General features: G+C 39.7%; 1 protein-coding gene across 6 annotated transcripts in view; it reads left to right on the forward strand.

Moving 5' to 3' along the window:
* The first annotated feature begins 1,090 nt into the window (after positions 1 to 1,090).
* TBC1D32 (TBC1 domain family member 32) overlaps positions 1,091 to 17,152 on the forward strand; it is a 94,843-nt gene continuing 78,781 nt past the window's right edge. Inside the window, exons 1-5 of one of the 6 annotated variants that reach the window (XM_077300757.1) lie at positions 1,091 to 1,339; positions 7,832 to 7,986; positions 8,707 to 8,868; positions 12,410 to 12,587; positions 16,376 to 16,447. In XM_077300757.1, coding sequence (XP_077156872.1) covers positions 7,832 to 7,986; positions 8,707 to 8,868; positions 12,410 to 12,587; positions 16,376 to 16,447 — 567 coding nt within the window. In that variant the 5' untranslated portion in view covers positions 1,091 to 1,339. The remainder of the gene's footprint in view (positions 1,340 to 7,831; positions 7,987 to 8,706; positions 8,869 to 12,409; positions 12,588 to 16,375; positions 16,448 to 17,152) is intronic. The other 5 variants (XR_013224900.1, XM_077300749.1, XM_077300722.1 and 2 more) reach the window with 5 other exon arrangements.

A 17,152-nucleotide genomic window follows, 5' to 3' on the forward strand; every position in this document is an offset into this window, starting at 1 on the left:
GTGTTGCAAAGAATCATAGAGGCCATCTAGTCCCAGGTAAGCTCAATGCAGGTTCAGCCTAAAGTGTCCATGATGTGCCATAGATAACACTTAATGTGTCATGTTAACACTTATGCTTTGCTTCAGTTTTGTTTTTTAGACTTCTGGTTGGTTCTAAAAACCAAATCCTACTGCATTGTTTACTGAATGTTCCATCTTGTTGATTGTATTGACTCACCCTGTGTAATCTGTCTTAAGTCTCAGTGAGAAAGGCAAACTATAAATTCAATATATATAAATGAAGAACATGCCCAGCCTACTCTACCTAAGCTTAATTATCTAGGATGTTCTACTACTAGAACACCAATTCCAGTACCCAGGTACCACCATTCAATTCCAGAGGATGCCATTTCAGTCGAAGAGCAATTTATCTGGTTTTATGAACTGCCATTTCACTCTGGGGGCTGTTATTCCAGGCACAGTAAATTTATGCTACTCCCAGAGACTATCATTCTGTTATCCTATTTTCCCAGGCACGGATACTGCTGCTGTGGACTGTCATTCCACTTTGGGCACTGTCATTCCAGTACCACAGCAATGATTCCAGTCCCCGGGACTGTCAATCCACTCTGTTATCCCACTACCAGCATATTTATGTGACACCCCAGGGATTTGTCAAAATCTGCAATTCCAATCCCAGGTCACTTATTAATTTATTAACCTTTTACAATGCTAGGAGCTGTAATTCTAGTTTTCCTTCCAACTTTTCAGTACTGCAACATATTTGCTTCCTATTATACCCAATGACCCCCCTTCAGACATCTCCCAGTTTCCTCAATGGGCATTCTTGTCATAATAAATCACAGGGCATCCTACCAGTTTAAGGATTACCTTACTTGTGCAAACTCACAAGGAACAAACGCAAAAGCAAATCTCACATGCACTCTCTTCTTTAAAGTGGAAGCCGACGCCACCATCTATGAGTTAAAGCGCATGTAATTTCCCACTCTTTCCACAGCTAAGAATACGCCGCTTTGCAGCTCTCCCTTCTTTAGGGCTTCCTCTATTCCTCCGCCCCGTTTCCCAGGGAGCATTGCATGGCGCGTCTCAGTGGCTGCTGTTGCTAGGAAGTCTCCGCGGGCGAGTCGGTTGTTAAGGGCCGTGCTGGCCGGGGAACTCCGAGCAGGGGTCCTGGGAAGCGGTCCTGCGTCGGGTGATTTCCGGACTCCCGCGATCTGCAAAGAGAGGGAACCGCTACCGAAGTGTCTTGCAGAGAGCGACCTCTCAGCGCGCATTAAAGCGCCTATTGGGACACAGCCATTGAAGCCCCGCCCTTCATGCCCAAGAACAAAGCTCCCAGGTAAGCTCTAGGGATGCCTCCCGAGGGCCAGGTTACTTGCAGGAGCCGGCTGGGATGCCCAGCCAGGCGCTTCGTAGGTCTCCAAGGAAGCTCGTTGGAGCTCACTTCCGAGTTCAGGGCCCGAAGCTTGCAGAGCTAGTTCTTCGTCTCTAGCCCTGTCGCACTTCGGAGTAAACAAGACTACGACTGTTGCACACCTGGAGTTGAAAGGGGTGGCGGGCGAGGGGACGCGGTGCGAGGAGAAACAGCTCCGGAAAAGATCCCAGGCCAATCCTTGTACCTCCGAAGCAGAAAGGAAATCCCTGTTCAGTCCGTCCAGAGCAGGAGGTGACAGGCAAAGGCAGCTCAGCAGAATGAGCCTCTCTCTATTCCTGGGCCAGGCGAGTCCAAGGAGGGCTGGGGTTGCCGATTTCCAGGTATGGCCCTGCTGATCTGGAATTATAGCTGCTCTGCTATAGAGAAATTGCTTCCTCTGGAGAAAATGACTGATTTGGAGGGTGGGTTGTATGCAGTTATATCCGTTTAAGGACAGGCAGGGCAATCCCATCTGTGTTTTCTAATCCTTATTCATTATCTCTGGTTGATATTTGAAGATAATTAAATCCACAGAAGCAAAAATATACTTTTTTCCTTCAAAGATGTGGTTCAAATTTAAGGATTGATCAATGTTGGCTTTCCAAATCATTACTGACAATGGTGGCAAATACACAAATCTTACCTAACACATTTGCTGACTATAACCCACTAGAACTGGAATTAAACTATCAAAGAGTATGTATAAGAAGTTGGAGGATGAATTAGTATATTCTGACTATAAAAATAGATTGCAGAAATATGAAGAATTGCAAGAATTTTTTCAAATCAACCAAACATCTGATCTGAAAATTTCCACATTTTGAGATGCAAGCTAAACCTATATGAGAGGGGTACTAATCAGATAAAATGTCATGATAAGAGGAAAAAATGGCAACATTTAAAGAGGATCCAGGAACAATTACAGCAATTAGCGGAATAATACTAGGCAAGAAAATCTAAGCAAAACTTTATAATTGGAAAGAGACTATACTGAAATAGAAGAGATGACAAAAAAACTTGGACATTTAAAACGAAAGAATTTTGAACATGTGGTTAAACCAGGAAAATGTTTGGCACATAGGTTACAAAAAAAATCATGAAACTTCCATGTCTTGACTGAAATACAAAGGAGGTGAACATCTCTTAGAAAAGGATATTCAAGAGATTTTAGTAAGCTTTTTTCAAAATATCATTCAGAAAGCAAAGGGGACAATTTAGGAAAGGAACTGGAGTATCTGAAAGATAATCCTATAAAGAAATTTACAGAAGAACCAAAAAGTATCTGTTCAATTAATGATGCAATAATTTTAATGAAGCCACGCTAGGCACTGGGACCCGATGGGTTATTGGTTGAATATTATAAAAGAATGATACATGTGGTGACACCATTGCTACATCAACTGTTAAATAAAATAATGGAAGCATGAGAGTGTTACCAGAATCATGGGAGCAAGCTTCCATAGCTCTCATACATAGTTCTCATACTCTATTACAATCATACATTCTGATTTCAGAGATGTATAGGCGATGATGTTCATGTTGATCAAACAGGTTTCATGCTGAAAACGCATATGAAAAATAATATCCACCTAGTGTTGAATGCAATAGACTATGTACACAAGTCACAGCAATGTGCTGCCTTGGTTTTTTTAGATGTCAAAAAAGCATGGGGAGATGTTTTTGAAATTATTCCAAAAATGTATTCGAAACAGGAAGGTAGGATCTTGGGGAATGGAATGCTTACATGCAACAGAATTCAGATCATGAAAGGCACAAGACAAGGTTGCCCACTATCCCCTTTATTATTTATTCTTGTTCAAGAAGCAATTGCAACAAAAATCAGACATTTAGGAGAACTCACAGGACTTCTTATTAAAGGTGAGGATTTTAATATGTGGAGCTATGCTGATGTTGTGGTTGTTATTCTGATGAATCCTGAAAAAACAGTTCCATGATTGTTGATGATGTCATCCGTTCAGTCATGTCAAACTCTAGGTGATTCTATAGGAAAGTGTCCTCCATGTGCCTCTGTCAGTGCCTCTTTTAGTTGGTTCATGGTCATCCCTGTGTCGGCTTTGATTGTGTTGAGCCAGCAGATCCTTTGGCGACCACGTTTCCTTTTGCTGCTGACAATGACCATCAGGTATACTACTGTGGGCAAGAATCTCTCAGAAGAAATGGAGTAGCCTTCATAATCAATAAGAGAGTAGGCAAAGCAGTCTTCGGATACAATCCCCAAAATGACAGAATTATCTCAGTTCGAATCCAAGGCAAACCATTCAACATCACAGTAATCCAGGTCTATGCCCCAACCACTGCTGCTGAAGAAGATGAAATTGACAGGTTGTATGAAGCCCCACAACACCTTCTAGAAGCAACACAAAAAAAATGATGTGCTTATCATCATGGGGGATTGGAATGCTAAAGTAGGAAACCAAAAGATAACCGGGATAACAGGCAAGTTTGGCCATGGAGTACAAAATGAAGCAGGGCACTGGCTGGTAGAATTTTGTCAAGAGAATACAATGGTCATAGCAAACACTTTTTTCCAACAACCTAAGAGACGACTCTACACATGGACATCACCAGACAGTCAACACAGAAATCAGATTGTCTATGTGCTCTGCAGCCAAAGATGAAGTTATATACAGGCAGTAAAAACAAGACCAGGAGCTGATTGTGGTTCAGATCATCAGCTTCTTGTTCCAAAATTTAAGCTTAAATTGAAGAAAGTAGGGAAAAACATTAGGTCAATCAGGTATGAACTAAATCATATCCCTGACAAATATACAGTAGAGGTGACAAATAGATTTAAGGAATTAGATCTGATAGACTGAGTGCCTGAAGAACTATGGACAGAGGTTCGCAACATTGTACAAGAGGTAGCAACTAAAACCATCCCAAAGAAAAAGAAATGCAAGAAATCAAAATAGCTGTCTGAGGAAACTTTACAAATAGCTGAGGAGAGAAGGGAAGTGAAAGGCAAAGGAGAAAGGGAAAGATACACCCAACTGAACACTGAATTCTAGAGAATAGCTAGAAGAGATAAGAATGCCTTCTTAAATGAGCAATGCAAACAAATAGAAGAAAACAATAGAATGAGGAGGACCAGAGATCTTTTCAAGAAAATTGGAGATATGAAGAGAACATTTCATGCAACGATGGGTATAATAAAGGACCAAAATGGTAGGGATTTCGCGGAAGCAGAAGAGATTTTAAAAAGGTGGTAAAATTATTCAGAGGAACTATACAAGAGTGAGCTTAACATCCCTGATAACCACAATGGGGTAGTTACTGACCTGGAGCCAGACATCCTGGAATGTGAAGTCAAATGGGCCTTAGGAAGTCTGAGCAACAATAAGGCTAGTGGTGGTGACAGCATTCCAGCTGAATTATTCAAAATCTTAAAAGACATGCAGTAAAAGTGCTACACTCAATATGCCAGCAAATTTGGAAAACTCAACAATGGCCACAGGATTAGAAAAGGTCAGTTTACATTCCAATTCCAAAGAAGGGCAATGCCAAAGAATGTTCAAACTACTGCATCATTGCACTCATTTCTCATGCTTGCAAAGTTATGCTCAAAATCCTACAAGCTAGGCTCCAGCAATATGTGGACCGAGAACTTCCAGAAGTATAGGCAGGATTTCGAAGAGGCAGAGGAACTAGAGATCAAATTGCCAACATACGCTGGATCATGGAGAAAGCTAGGGAGTTCCAGAAGAACATCTACTTCTGCTTCATTGACTATTCTAAAGCCTTTGATTGTGTGGAGCACAACAAATTGTGGCAAGTTCTTAAAGAGATGGGAATACCAGAGCATCTTATTTGTCTCTTGAGAAACCTATATGCAGGTCAAGAAGCAACAGAGAGAACCGGGCATGGAATGACTGATTGGTTCAAAATTGAGAAAGGAGTTCGGCAAGGCTGTATACTGTCGCCTTGCCTATTTAACTTGTATGCGGAGCACATCATGAGAAAGGCAGGGTTAGATGAGTCACAAATTTGGATCAAGACTGCAGGGAGAAATATCAACAACCTCAGATATGCAGATGATACCACTCTAATGGCAGAAAGTGAAGAGGAACTAAAGAGCCTGTTGATGCGGGTAAAGGAGGAGAGTGCAAAGTTGGCTTGAAACTCAACATCAAGGAAACAAAGATCATGGCATCCGGCCCTCTCAATTCCTGGCCAATAGATGGGGAAGAAATGGAGGTAGTGACAGATTTTATTTTCCTGGGCTCCAAGATCACTGCAGATGGGGACTGCAACAAAGAAATTAAAAGACGCTTGCTCCTAGGGAGGAAAGCTATGGCAAATCTAGACAGTATCCTAAAAAGCAGAGACATTACCTTGCCAACGAAAGTGCATCTAGTCAAGGCTATGGTCTTCCCAGTTGCAATGTATGGCTGTGAAAGTTGGACCATAAGGAAGGCTGAGCGTCAAAGAATTGAGGCTTTTGAACTCCGGTCAGTCCTAGAGGAGATCAACCCTGACTGCTCTTTAGAAGGCCAGATCCTGAAGATGAAACTCAAATACTTTGGCCACCTCATGAGAAGGAAGGACTCCCTGGAGAAGAGCCTAATGCTGGGAGCGATTGAGGGCAAAAAAAAGAAGGGGATGACAGAGAATGGGGTGGCTGGATGGGGTCACTGAAGCAGTAGGTGCAAACTTAATTGGACTCCGGGGAATGGTAGAGGCCTGGAGGATCATTGTCGTGGGGTCGTGATGGGTCGGACACGACTTTGCACCTAACAACAAATGCTGATCATTAAGGATTTTTCTAAGAAGTTTGATCATGTGATGTGTCCAAAGTAAATGAGCTTTAGCCGTAATATCTAATGGCATAGTTGGTTTGTTCCTCTCTAAATCTGGCCTGTTCGTAACTTTGGCTGTCCATGGTATTCACAGCATTCATCTCCAACACCATGATTTGAAAGCATCTATTTTCCTCCTGTCTTCTTTCTTTAGGGTCAGCTTTCACATCCATAGCTTGTTATAGGTAAGACAATGGCATTGACTAGCCGACATTTTGTATCTTTACTTTTCCATATTTGGTTCATGCTGAACATTGCGTTCCGGCCCAGTGTTATTCGCTGTTTGATTTCATGGCTGCATCTACTACTTTTATTGATTGTTAGATACCCTGAAAGGCTTTGGTCAATATGCTTACCATACTAAATAAATTAAGTAAATAAACTTAAAAAACAGTACTAAATAAACAGAGTGAAAACTCAAATAATAGTAGTAGGAACCTCAGAACAAATGTCAGTGAGTTTAAAGAGGAAAAACGGATGTGCAGTTAATCCCGGAGTAACTTTAGATGACGACTTTCAAAATGCATTTGATGATAATTGCATCCAATGTGGTGATAATTGTATCCAATGTGGAAGAGAATTCAGGAAGATTTACAAAGGTGGTCTAAAATGAACTTTTCCTGGTCTTCACAAATGGCCACTGTAAAAATGAACATTCTACGCAAGTTAAATCTGTTATTTCAGGTGATTCTGTTGGACATCAAGGATAAGATTTTACATAAGTGGCAAAGCACTATAAATAAATTAATATGAAGTAACAGAAGACCAAGAATAGTTTTCAAAGGCCTTGACGATGATAAGAAGAGAGGAGGACAAGGCATTACAGATTTAAAACCTCAGCTGTGTTATCAGGGTTAACACACTGGATCACTGAACTTACTTCAAGAAGCCTATTATTTGAGAAGTGTGGGTTAGAAGATGGTTTACATAATCTTTTATGGCCCACACAAAAGATCAAGAAAAAAAATGAACCTAAATTCTTGGATCCTAATGTTAATATACATCTGGAATAAATATAAACAAGCGAATAATGGGAAAATCATCTTAGATGTAAAGACCTGTTGACTGTAACGGGAAAGTTAAAACCTATGAGTCACACAACAAAGAGGGCAGACATTCTATGGCTTGAATACTTTCAGATCGCAATTGGGTTTGAGGTGGAATTTAAAGAGCAAATAGATACTGCTTCTGCCCTAACCGAGTTTGAAAATATCATATTCCATGCTAAACCTCATTTACAAAGGCAAATTTATAAGCTATTGTTAAAATATGAAACTGAAGATGAACAGGTAAAAAATTGTATGATCAAATGGATGCAGAATTTGAAATAAAACATTCCATTGGATGAGTGGTAATTATTGTGGGGCAAAACGGTAAAATGTACGAATTGTTAGTTGTTAAGAGAAAATTGGTACAACAGGTTTTGTAGATGGTATGTCACGCCCAAATTAGCAAAATGTCTAAAGAATGTGATAATAAATGTTGGAGATGTAATCATAAGGTTGACCTTTCTATCATATTTGGTGGTCATGTAAAATAATTATGAAGTTTTGGATTAAAATTTATACAATTTTATACAATTCCTTTCCTTTCCTTTCAGATGTCTCATTTTTCTAGTGAAGATGAAGCTGTTTTGCAATCTATGCTTAGACAGTTACTGCAAAGTGTCAAAGAGAAAATTACAGGAGCACCGTCAGTTGAATGTTCAGAAGAGATTCTGCTTCATTTGGAGGAAACAGATGAAAACTTTCATAAGTAAGTTGTTCATTGTTTTGTTTAATGTCATTAGTGAAGGAATTGTGGTATTGACAGATATAGGGGTAGACAGTAACAGTATGTTGTCAGCTTATTTGTAAATGTCTATCTTTAGAATGTATTAAGAAACAATCACAGTTTAGAATTTTATTTTGATGAATTATGCTTATCACTCTCATAAAGTTATGGGAAAATTTGAAAACATGACTTGCAATAAAATTTTTGGTTGCTACTTAGCACCATTTTGCTAATTTGCATAGATAAGGTAAGCCAGTTGATTAAAATCAACCTGGCAAAAATATTTCCAATCCCTCTATCTTTGCTTGCCTGTATATAACTCAGCATAAAGAGAGATTTTGGCTAACTTCTGGTCTAAAAGTTATTGCTTGGCTTCAAGTTTTGCTTCCCTCTGTGTGTGTTTTGTGCAGCAATTATATGGCATACATTATAGACTTTATTTATTTTGCATTTAAGAGAGTGATAAGTACACATTCCATTGAAGGTCAGTGGGAGATGAATACCTGGTTACTGTTCCTCTATTAATCTTCTTCAGAAATTTACTGAAGATTTTAATGGTAGTTTGATGAGAAAAGTTATATGATCATAGACTCAAAGAGGAAATTTGCCTCCTGCTAAAGATGCTTTTTAATGCAGCATCTTGCAGCATGTAATGCAGCATGTAAAACACGTTAAATTTTTATTTCTGAATATTTGTTGCAGCTACGAATTTGTGAAATATCTTAGACAATATATAAGTAGTACCCTGGGCTCTGTAATAGAAGAAGAAACGGAAAAATGTACGTCTGCCCAAAATCAGGGTGAAGGAACTGGCTATGATACACTTGTACAACATGTTACTAAAAAGACTCGAGAATCCAAAGAGTGAGTAGATATAAAAAAAGGATATAAAACCAGTTTTACAAAATTGACTCATCTTGTTCAACTGTTTTCCTTAATTTTGATTTTATAGTTACTGACAAAACTATTCTAAAAGTTTATTGTCATTATAAATCTGTAAGATTTACTGCTTAGTAGTTTATTCATGAGCAGTTTGTTATAGGCTCACTGGAAATCATGCAAAAACATGGTTGAATTTAATTACTTAATTTACTATTCACAGTTAGTCTTAACCATGTTGTATTTTGATATCTGAATGCACACATAATGACATAATATCAGTTCGATCCTTGCTTTTTTTCTGGGAAAACCTTCTTGGGAGATGCAGAAAGAAAAGAAGCCATGTTGGATCAGGCCAGTGGCCCATCTAGTCGACAGCAGCCAAACCCCAGAAAACAGCAGGGACAGAATTTCAGACAGTGCCTGTGTTCCTTTCTGACACTAAGGATTCCAACGCATCCATTTTACCTTGGTCACATCTAGCATTTATATATATAAATATGTAAACATCTATAATTTCTCAGACACATTAGACATGGCCTTTAAACCTTGTCAGGCAGTCACTATTGATTGTTACCCTTTCAGTGGCCAGTCCCAATCCACTTTCCTTTAGAACAGTACCAGTTATCCCATCATCTCTTAGATATGAACTTTCCCAAACCAGAGACACTTGATCTGCTACTGGCTTTACCCCAGGATTTAATTTAAAAACTGCTTTGCCACCTTTTTTATTTTAATCTCCAGAATCCTGGTTCCTTATTGGGACAAGTGGAGGCCATCTCATTTGTACAGGCCCTGCTTGATCCAAAAAGCATCCCCATGCCTAACAAATATAAAGTCTTCCTCCATACATCACTGTCTCATCTATACATTGAGACTCCAAATTTGTGCCTGTCTAGCTGGCCCTGTATGTGGAACAGGCAACACTTTTGAGAAGGCTACCTTGGAGGTCCTGCCCTTGAGTCTCCTGCCGAACAGCATAAATTTTTCCTCCAAGATCACGGAACTATATTACCTGACATCATTTGTGCTATTATGTACTGTGGCCACTAGTTCCTCTCCACCGTCTACCCGCCTATCTAGACTACGCTTTTGGTAATTTCTCTCTCTCCCTAATGTCTTTCCCTTTGCACCAGGCAGCCTCTAATATGGAGAACCAGGCTTGAGTCCCATTCCTCCTCCACATGCAGCCAAATGGGTGACCTTGACCCAGTCACAGTTCTGTCAGAGCTCTCTCAGCCTCCCCTACCTTACAGGGTGTCTGTTGTGGGGAGAGGAAGGGTAGGTGATTGTAAGCCACTTTTGGACTCCTTTGGGTAGTAAAAAGTGGGGTACAAAAACAGCTTATGTAATCTGCCTTTAGTTTCAGTGAGAAAGGTGGAATATGAAGATTATAAATATAATAAAGACCCATACACAGTTCTGCCATGATAATTCTGTCTGTTCAGAATAACTGTATCTCTGCTGCTTGGTAGGAATAAGTGTGTTAGGTACTGTAGAGAAGTATCACAGTCTTTACTCATTATATTTGCAATGTAAAAATGCAGAGTTTGCAGAGTAAATTGTGCATTCATGATTATGATTATAAAAAGGGAACAGTAGGGAATATGGTCTGCTGATAACTGATTAAGTAAAATTCAGTCATGATGCTTTACCAAGTAGTTTTTCAGCACAAAATCTTTCTAAGCATTACAGTACATCAAGACTCTTCAAGAAATTGTCCATAAAACCAGGCATTTTATTGTATGATGAAATGCAAATGAATTGCATGAAATGGCCATGCTATACTGTATGCTACTTGCCTTTGCCATTTCTCACTTGTACTTTACTTGATTGTATTTCAGTTTTTTAAACTGCAAGGGGGCATTTTCTGAACTGTTATATGTTACATTTGTGTCCACATAGCAAATGCCCATTTAGTAGGATGCAATCCAGCACAACTGCCTTCCTGAAACTATCCCAATGATTTTAGTAGGATGTAGATTAAATAAGAATTGCCTTTCTGAGTTATGCCAAATCCCATTCTTCTAGGATTCTGTTTATAACAGCAAGTAACCAGAGGTTTCTTGAACCTGCATATGATTTATTTACTTATTTACAGTATTTATATGTCTCCCATTCACCTGATCACCCTGGACCCTATGCAGTTAAGGAAATTAAAGGTAAAAGGTAAAGGTATCGGGTCATGTCGGGGTGGTTTGCCAGTGCCTTCCCCATTAAGGAAAATAATACATGATATAATAAAATGTTATGGATCACATAGTTTAAACTTTAAAATAGTAGATGTAAAGTATGTTAATCTCACCAGTCTGCAAACACCCTATGTATAACCAGAAAGAAATTTGTTTTTCCTCCAAATCTGACTATCTCAAAAGCTTTATGGAATGATTTTCTTTTATAGCCTTGCTGAAAAGCCAGAGGTTAAAAAGCTCCCTGTCCTCTTCAGGGAAGCTGTTGCACAAATATGGGGCACTCACCAAAAAAACTTAAATTGATGCAGATTGTTGCAGAACCCGGACTTTTGTAATATGGTGGGGGGTGGCGTCTGTTTATAAAATTCCAACTTATTTTGTGATTGCAGGAACTAGTTATTATTGCAGTATGTCCACTGCCTTGTTAAAGAATAATGGTATGGAAATGTTTAACAGATAATGAAAATAGATTTCTGTAAACTGGAGGAGGAGTATTGATGGAACATTGATGCACTGTAATGTTATGAAGATTATTATTATTATTATTATTATTATTATTATTATTATTATTATTATTATTATTATTATTATTATTATGGATCTGTCCTTGAGATTGGCCTATATGGGGATGGGAATGCTGTTGTGAGCTTAGCAGTTCCACATGCATGCTGGTGCAATTAGTGCACATACCTAGAAACATTTAAGAGTGCCACATAATAACACTTACAATCCTGAAAAAAATCCAAACAAATCCATAGTATTGATTCAGATAATTCTGACAAATCAACTGTGAATTCATACCAAACAAGAAGTTATTGCGATCCCTTGTAATTTAGTCAGATGGCTAACTGACAGATGGCTAACAGACAATGGGGACATACCATATGAGTGCAAAAGCATCATGGACACGAAGGAGTCCTTGTAAGAATTTCAGTAAATCTCTAATGATGAGATCAATTTTCGAAATGTCTTGACAGTAATAGTGATATGTAGATAGCTTTGTTCTGTAAGAGGAAATTAGAAATATCATCATGGCAAACATTGTTACTTAATCAGTTCTTAATTGCTTTTATAAATTAATTAATGGGCTGTTATTTTTTTAAATAAGTCATTTATTTAGTTAGGAGCAGCATGTTACTTTTGAGCCAGTGAAATACACATTATTTCCCCCATGAAAGTACTAATTTATTCAAAAGCACAGATTATTTATCCCAATCATGCACTATCTTGGCACATGAGAGTGTTATTTGTTTACGAGGCCCAACAATAATAGAATTTATTGAGGGTTCTGAACGGTTATAATATTTATTTTTAACATTTCCTTGACTCTAAAGGTACAGAGAAATGATGCATTCTCTGAAGAATGTCATGATGGTTGTTGTTGAATCTCTGATTAATAAATTTGAAGAAGATCACATGCGCTCTAAAGAGATGCTAAGGAAAGTGAAAACAGAGCAGCACAGCAGTTACCATACTGATAACTGTTCTGATAGTGATTCTTCCTTTAATCAGGTAGGATGAAAGTACCTGTTCAAGAAATTCTGCTTTCTGGGTATGTGTATTTATGTGACTATTCCTATGTCTTCCTTGACGGGGGTCAGGCAGGTTGCTATCTCCAGGCTGGGAAACTCTTGGAGATTTGGGGGTAGAGACTGGGAGGGACAGGGATGTCAGTGAGGGACAATGTCATTGGGTCCCCCCTTAAGCGTATCCATTTTCTCCAGGGGAACTGATCTCTGTAGCCTGGAGATGAGCTGTCACATTTGGAGACTGGCATCCCTGTATGAATACTGTAGTCTTTAGAATAACATTTCAAGGGGAACAGCAGTCAGTCTTCTGATAATCACATGAGCTCTTGATGTTCTGGCCCATTGCTATAGTACTTCTCTTTTTTTCACATACCTCTTTGTTATCTAAGAGGCAGAGATGAGATTGTGCTGTGCTAATGGTGGCTGTTCTCTGTCTAGGGCTAGTTTCTCTCTAACGTTGGAAGGCCAAAAAAAGATAACGTAGCCCTTAGCATCTGTATCATAATTTTGTCTTTCCAACACTTTATGCCAGGCTGTTTCTGTTTTACAGCCCAAAACCAAAAGTTGCATCATGTTCTTTATTAGGACCAACTGGATATCACAAAATAGTGTGCAAGCTTTTGATTTTTCAAGAACCCATCTTCAGGCTGGATTTTCAAAACAAGAATTGGCAGGGATAGAAGAAATAAATAAGCTGTTCCAAGGCATGATGGTAATGCTTCAATCTACAGTTGTAAAAATGAAAAACAGGATGTGGTGCTGCAGACAAAACTGGATGGTGCTGGATGTAAAAAGGGTTTTCAGGTTGTTGGGGCAAAAAAGAGAATATATGAATATTGTGAATGTAAAAACCAGTGGTTTGTAAAATCTCTCCAGCACCAAGGCAGAGAGCTCAATAGAAAAACATGATGGTCCTATACTGGGTTTTATTCTTTGATTTATATACCGCAGCTTTCAATTGTCTCGCAGCGGTTCAGAATAAGACAATAAAAACACAATAAACCCCCTAAAATATCCTTAAAACGTTAACAAGACGGCGATCAAGGAAAAAAGCCCCCCCCCCCCATATTCAACACATGAGTCAAATAAGCTCTCTCACTGGGAGCGAGAGTCTATCACACATTAAGAGATCTCCTGATGGTAACATTGAGACCCCCGCCCTGGCCTCAACCATACGCCTGGTGGAAGAACTACATCTTGCAGGTCCTGCAGAAAGCTGACAACTCCACCAGGGCCCTTAGCTCTTCTGGGAGCTCATTCTATCAGTTTGGGGCCAGGGCCGAAAAAGATGTGACTCATTCAGTTCTGGAGAGACATTTGATTGCTTTTTGAACAGCAATCCTATCATTCAGCTAGTATAAATTGGGGACACAATTGTATAAAACAGGTAAACATCTTGGAGGCAGAATATTGTTCAGATTCAGCATTATTGATGAACATCATCATGACTGGTGGATGGTGTTGGAGCTGTTGACTTTTTTCTTCTTACTGTTATTTGTCTCTGATGCTGCTGGTGGAGCTTAGGATTCCAAGTAGAGTTGTGTGTGGCGGTGTCCGAATTGGGCGTTCCAGTCTGACGCAGCCAGCACCGCGCCACGGGGTGGAGGTGTGGGCGCTGGTGCGCAATTCGGCATCTGTTCAATTCAGACGCTGCCACGCACAAACCTAATTCCAAGTATTGTGCTTATTTAAACTCTGGTGTAGTATGCTGGCCCTCTTAACTTAGTTGTTGGATTACCCTATTAAATACAGAGTCATTCTTAAAGCTGTGTCAGATTTTTCTTCTATTTTATAAAGCGGTAGAGTCAACCTAATCTGTTGGCTTTAACCAGCCCAGCATACATTCTTTCATCTTTGAGCGCTTGTCTTACAATAGCCCTGCATTCTGAATGTGTCACTTGAAGCTGTTCCTTACTCCTTGTCTGAAAGCAAGAACCTTCAGAGCCAACCTGGACAGGACAATAGGCTTGCCAACTTCCAGGTTGGGACTGGAGGTCTATTGGAATTAAAACAGCAATCCAGATTTCAGAGATCAGTTCCCCTGGAGAAAAAAGTAGCTTTAGAGGTCCTTCTCTTTCCTTAACTTTGCCATTAGAAATATGACACTTCTGTGTTTTAAATACATGGAGGTGCCAGTGTCACTTCTAATTTGTTGCTCACACATAGCCTATGATTTTTAGCCTGTAAAAAAACCTCACATTCCCCTTAGGAAAATAGTTATTTATAACCTCCTACATAAAATTATGAGATACATGGTGTGTATGGAACCTGAGAGAAATTCTTGTATTGCCAGGCTCATGAAGGTCATTAAAAATATTGAAAAATCAATGTATACAATACATTACATTTCGATTAAGGGCTAGATGTCTGTTGGTTTTTATGGAACTTTATTTCCCCACTGAAAATCAGAATACGTATAACATAGAAGAACAGGAAGGAACATGCAAAGTTCTTTCACAATTTACGACTTCCAATTAACTACAGAGTAGTAGTCGTACATTGTCCATTCTGTACACAAAAATACCTTTAGCAGTCAGTCCAGTCGAGCAGGCTGGCACTTCTTCAATGTGAGAGAAGTTGGAGGGGGATGCAGCCAAGGGTGGGACAGCCTACCTGATTGGCCGTTCATTGAACATACGGCCAATCAAGTAGGCAATGAGTCCCAGCTCCTCTCACCACCCCAGCCAGGCTTTATGTTACAGATAGAGAAGGCAGAGAAAGAAGTTATTTTCATTCTCACAATGCAATAACTTGTGGGTGTAATAAAATTAATGAGCAGTAAGCTTAGAACCAATAAAATGAAATATTTCTTCAAAGAATAATTAACATTTGGAATTCACTGCTGCAAGAAATGGTGGCAACCACAAGCACAGCCAGGTTCAATGTGGAATTGGATAAACATTTATTTGTTTGTTTGTTTATTTATTTTTATATGCCGCCCTCTCCTGAGGCTCAAGGCGGTTACCATAAAATGTAGAAAACAACACGAGGAACTTAGTTTTCCCATAACGTATAGATAACCATAACATTAACACTATTAACACTGATAATGGTAATTATAACAGTGCTGCAGCCCCAGGGGCAGAATTCATTGATGGATTTCTGGGAGGGAGGGAGCAGGGGCCCCGCAGATGTTGTTGGTTACAGTTCATCTCAGCCTGGCGGAAGAACTACCTTTTGCAGGCTGTGCGGAACTGTTTTAGCTCCATCAGGGCCCTGATCTCCTCCGGGAGCTCTTTCCACCAGGTGGGGGCCAGGACAGAGAATGTTCTTTCCCTGGTCGAGGCCAGACGGACTTCTTTAGGGACAGGGATCATTATCTGGTTGGTGGTGGCAGTGCATAGAGCTCTTTGAGGGTCATAGGGAGGTGGGCATCACTAGCCATTAGCTACAAGATATAGATGGAACACATGTCTCGAGCTGTGATGCTCAGTATTTCTGGTATTTGGGGGGCAACAATGAGAAGGCTTCTGGAGTTCTGGCCCTACTGTTGGACCTCCCTATGGCACTTAGATTTTGGTCACTGTGTGACAAAGTGAGTTGGACTGGATGGGCCATTGGCCTGATCCAACCTATCTTACATTCTCTTACTTTAATTCCCTAAATATCTGTTCCTTAAATCTGTTTAGATGTTAGGCTAATTAAGTAAAAATGCCCCTTTAATATTTCAGCAAGATAAAATTGAATACCATATTGGCTAATTATTAAAGCTTTTATTTATTCCAGTTCGTAATATAATTTACTTAACAAGTATTTTGCAATGCATTGTAGAGTTATACATTCATGAATCAAGAACAATTGCAGCTACTTGTAGAAAGATTAGATCCTGCTCAGCCAAAAGAGGTGAGTCTAAAAGAAATGAAGGAAATGTTGGGTATAGTTGATTCTCTTCTCTTCCCGTTTCATGCATAAGCAGTTAATGAGGATGAATCTCTAGATCAGATGTATCCGCCTTAAAACTAAAATAAAGTTGACAATGCATTTTATTTGGCTGAACTAACATGAAAAAACAACAAAAAACAACCCCCTAGGGATGTTCATCCTTTTGGACTTGATCCAAATGGAATTCCTTTCAAATACAGCCTCAGATCTGTAAAGAAAAAATATTTTCAGATCCTACTGACAGTTATGGAAATAGGTTTATCTGTTGCCTAAAAAGATTATTGTTACTGAGTCAGATCGGAATCAGTATAGAGCAGCCTCGGGGGCTGCCCTGCCACTCTGCCGCCGGCTCACCTTTGATGCTCTCCAGCGGCTGCCATGGCTGGGGCTCCCCCTTGGCGTGGCACTGCACAGCTGATGCTGGCAGCACCCCCAGTGGGTGGCGGGAAGTGAGGGGCGCAAGTGGAGCAGGGGCTTAGGTGGCGGCAACGTCCCTCGGCAAAAGACTACCACCCCGGGCCTCAGTAAAATTGTCAAGCGTTGACTGGTCCCTGATGATAAAAAGGTTGGGGACCACTGGAATAGATGACCTTAAAGTAGCCGTTTTATTACAAAGGAGCTTCAAAATCAGAATGGAAAGGGAAATTGCTGAAATGCAAGTTATCT

This window comes from Paroedura picta, chromosome 1 (genome assembly GCF_049243985.1).
Source record: "Paroedura picta isolate Pp20150507F chromosome 1, Ppicta_v3.0, whole genome shotgun sequence".
Lineage (NCBI taxonomy): Eukaryota > Metazoa > Chordata > Lepidosauria > Squamata > Gekkonidae > Paroedura > Paroedura picta.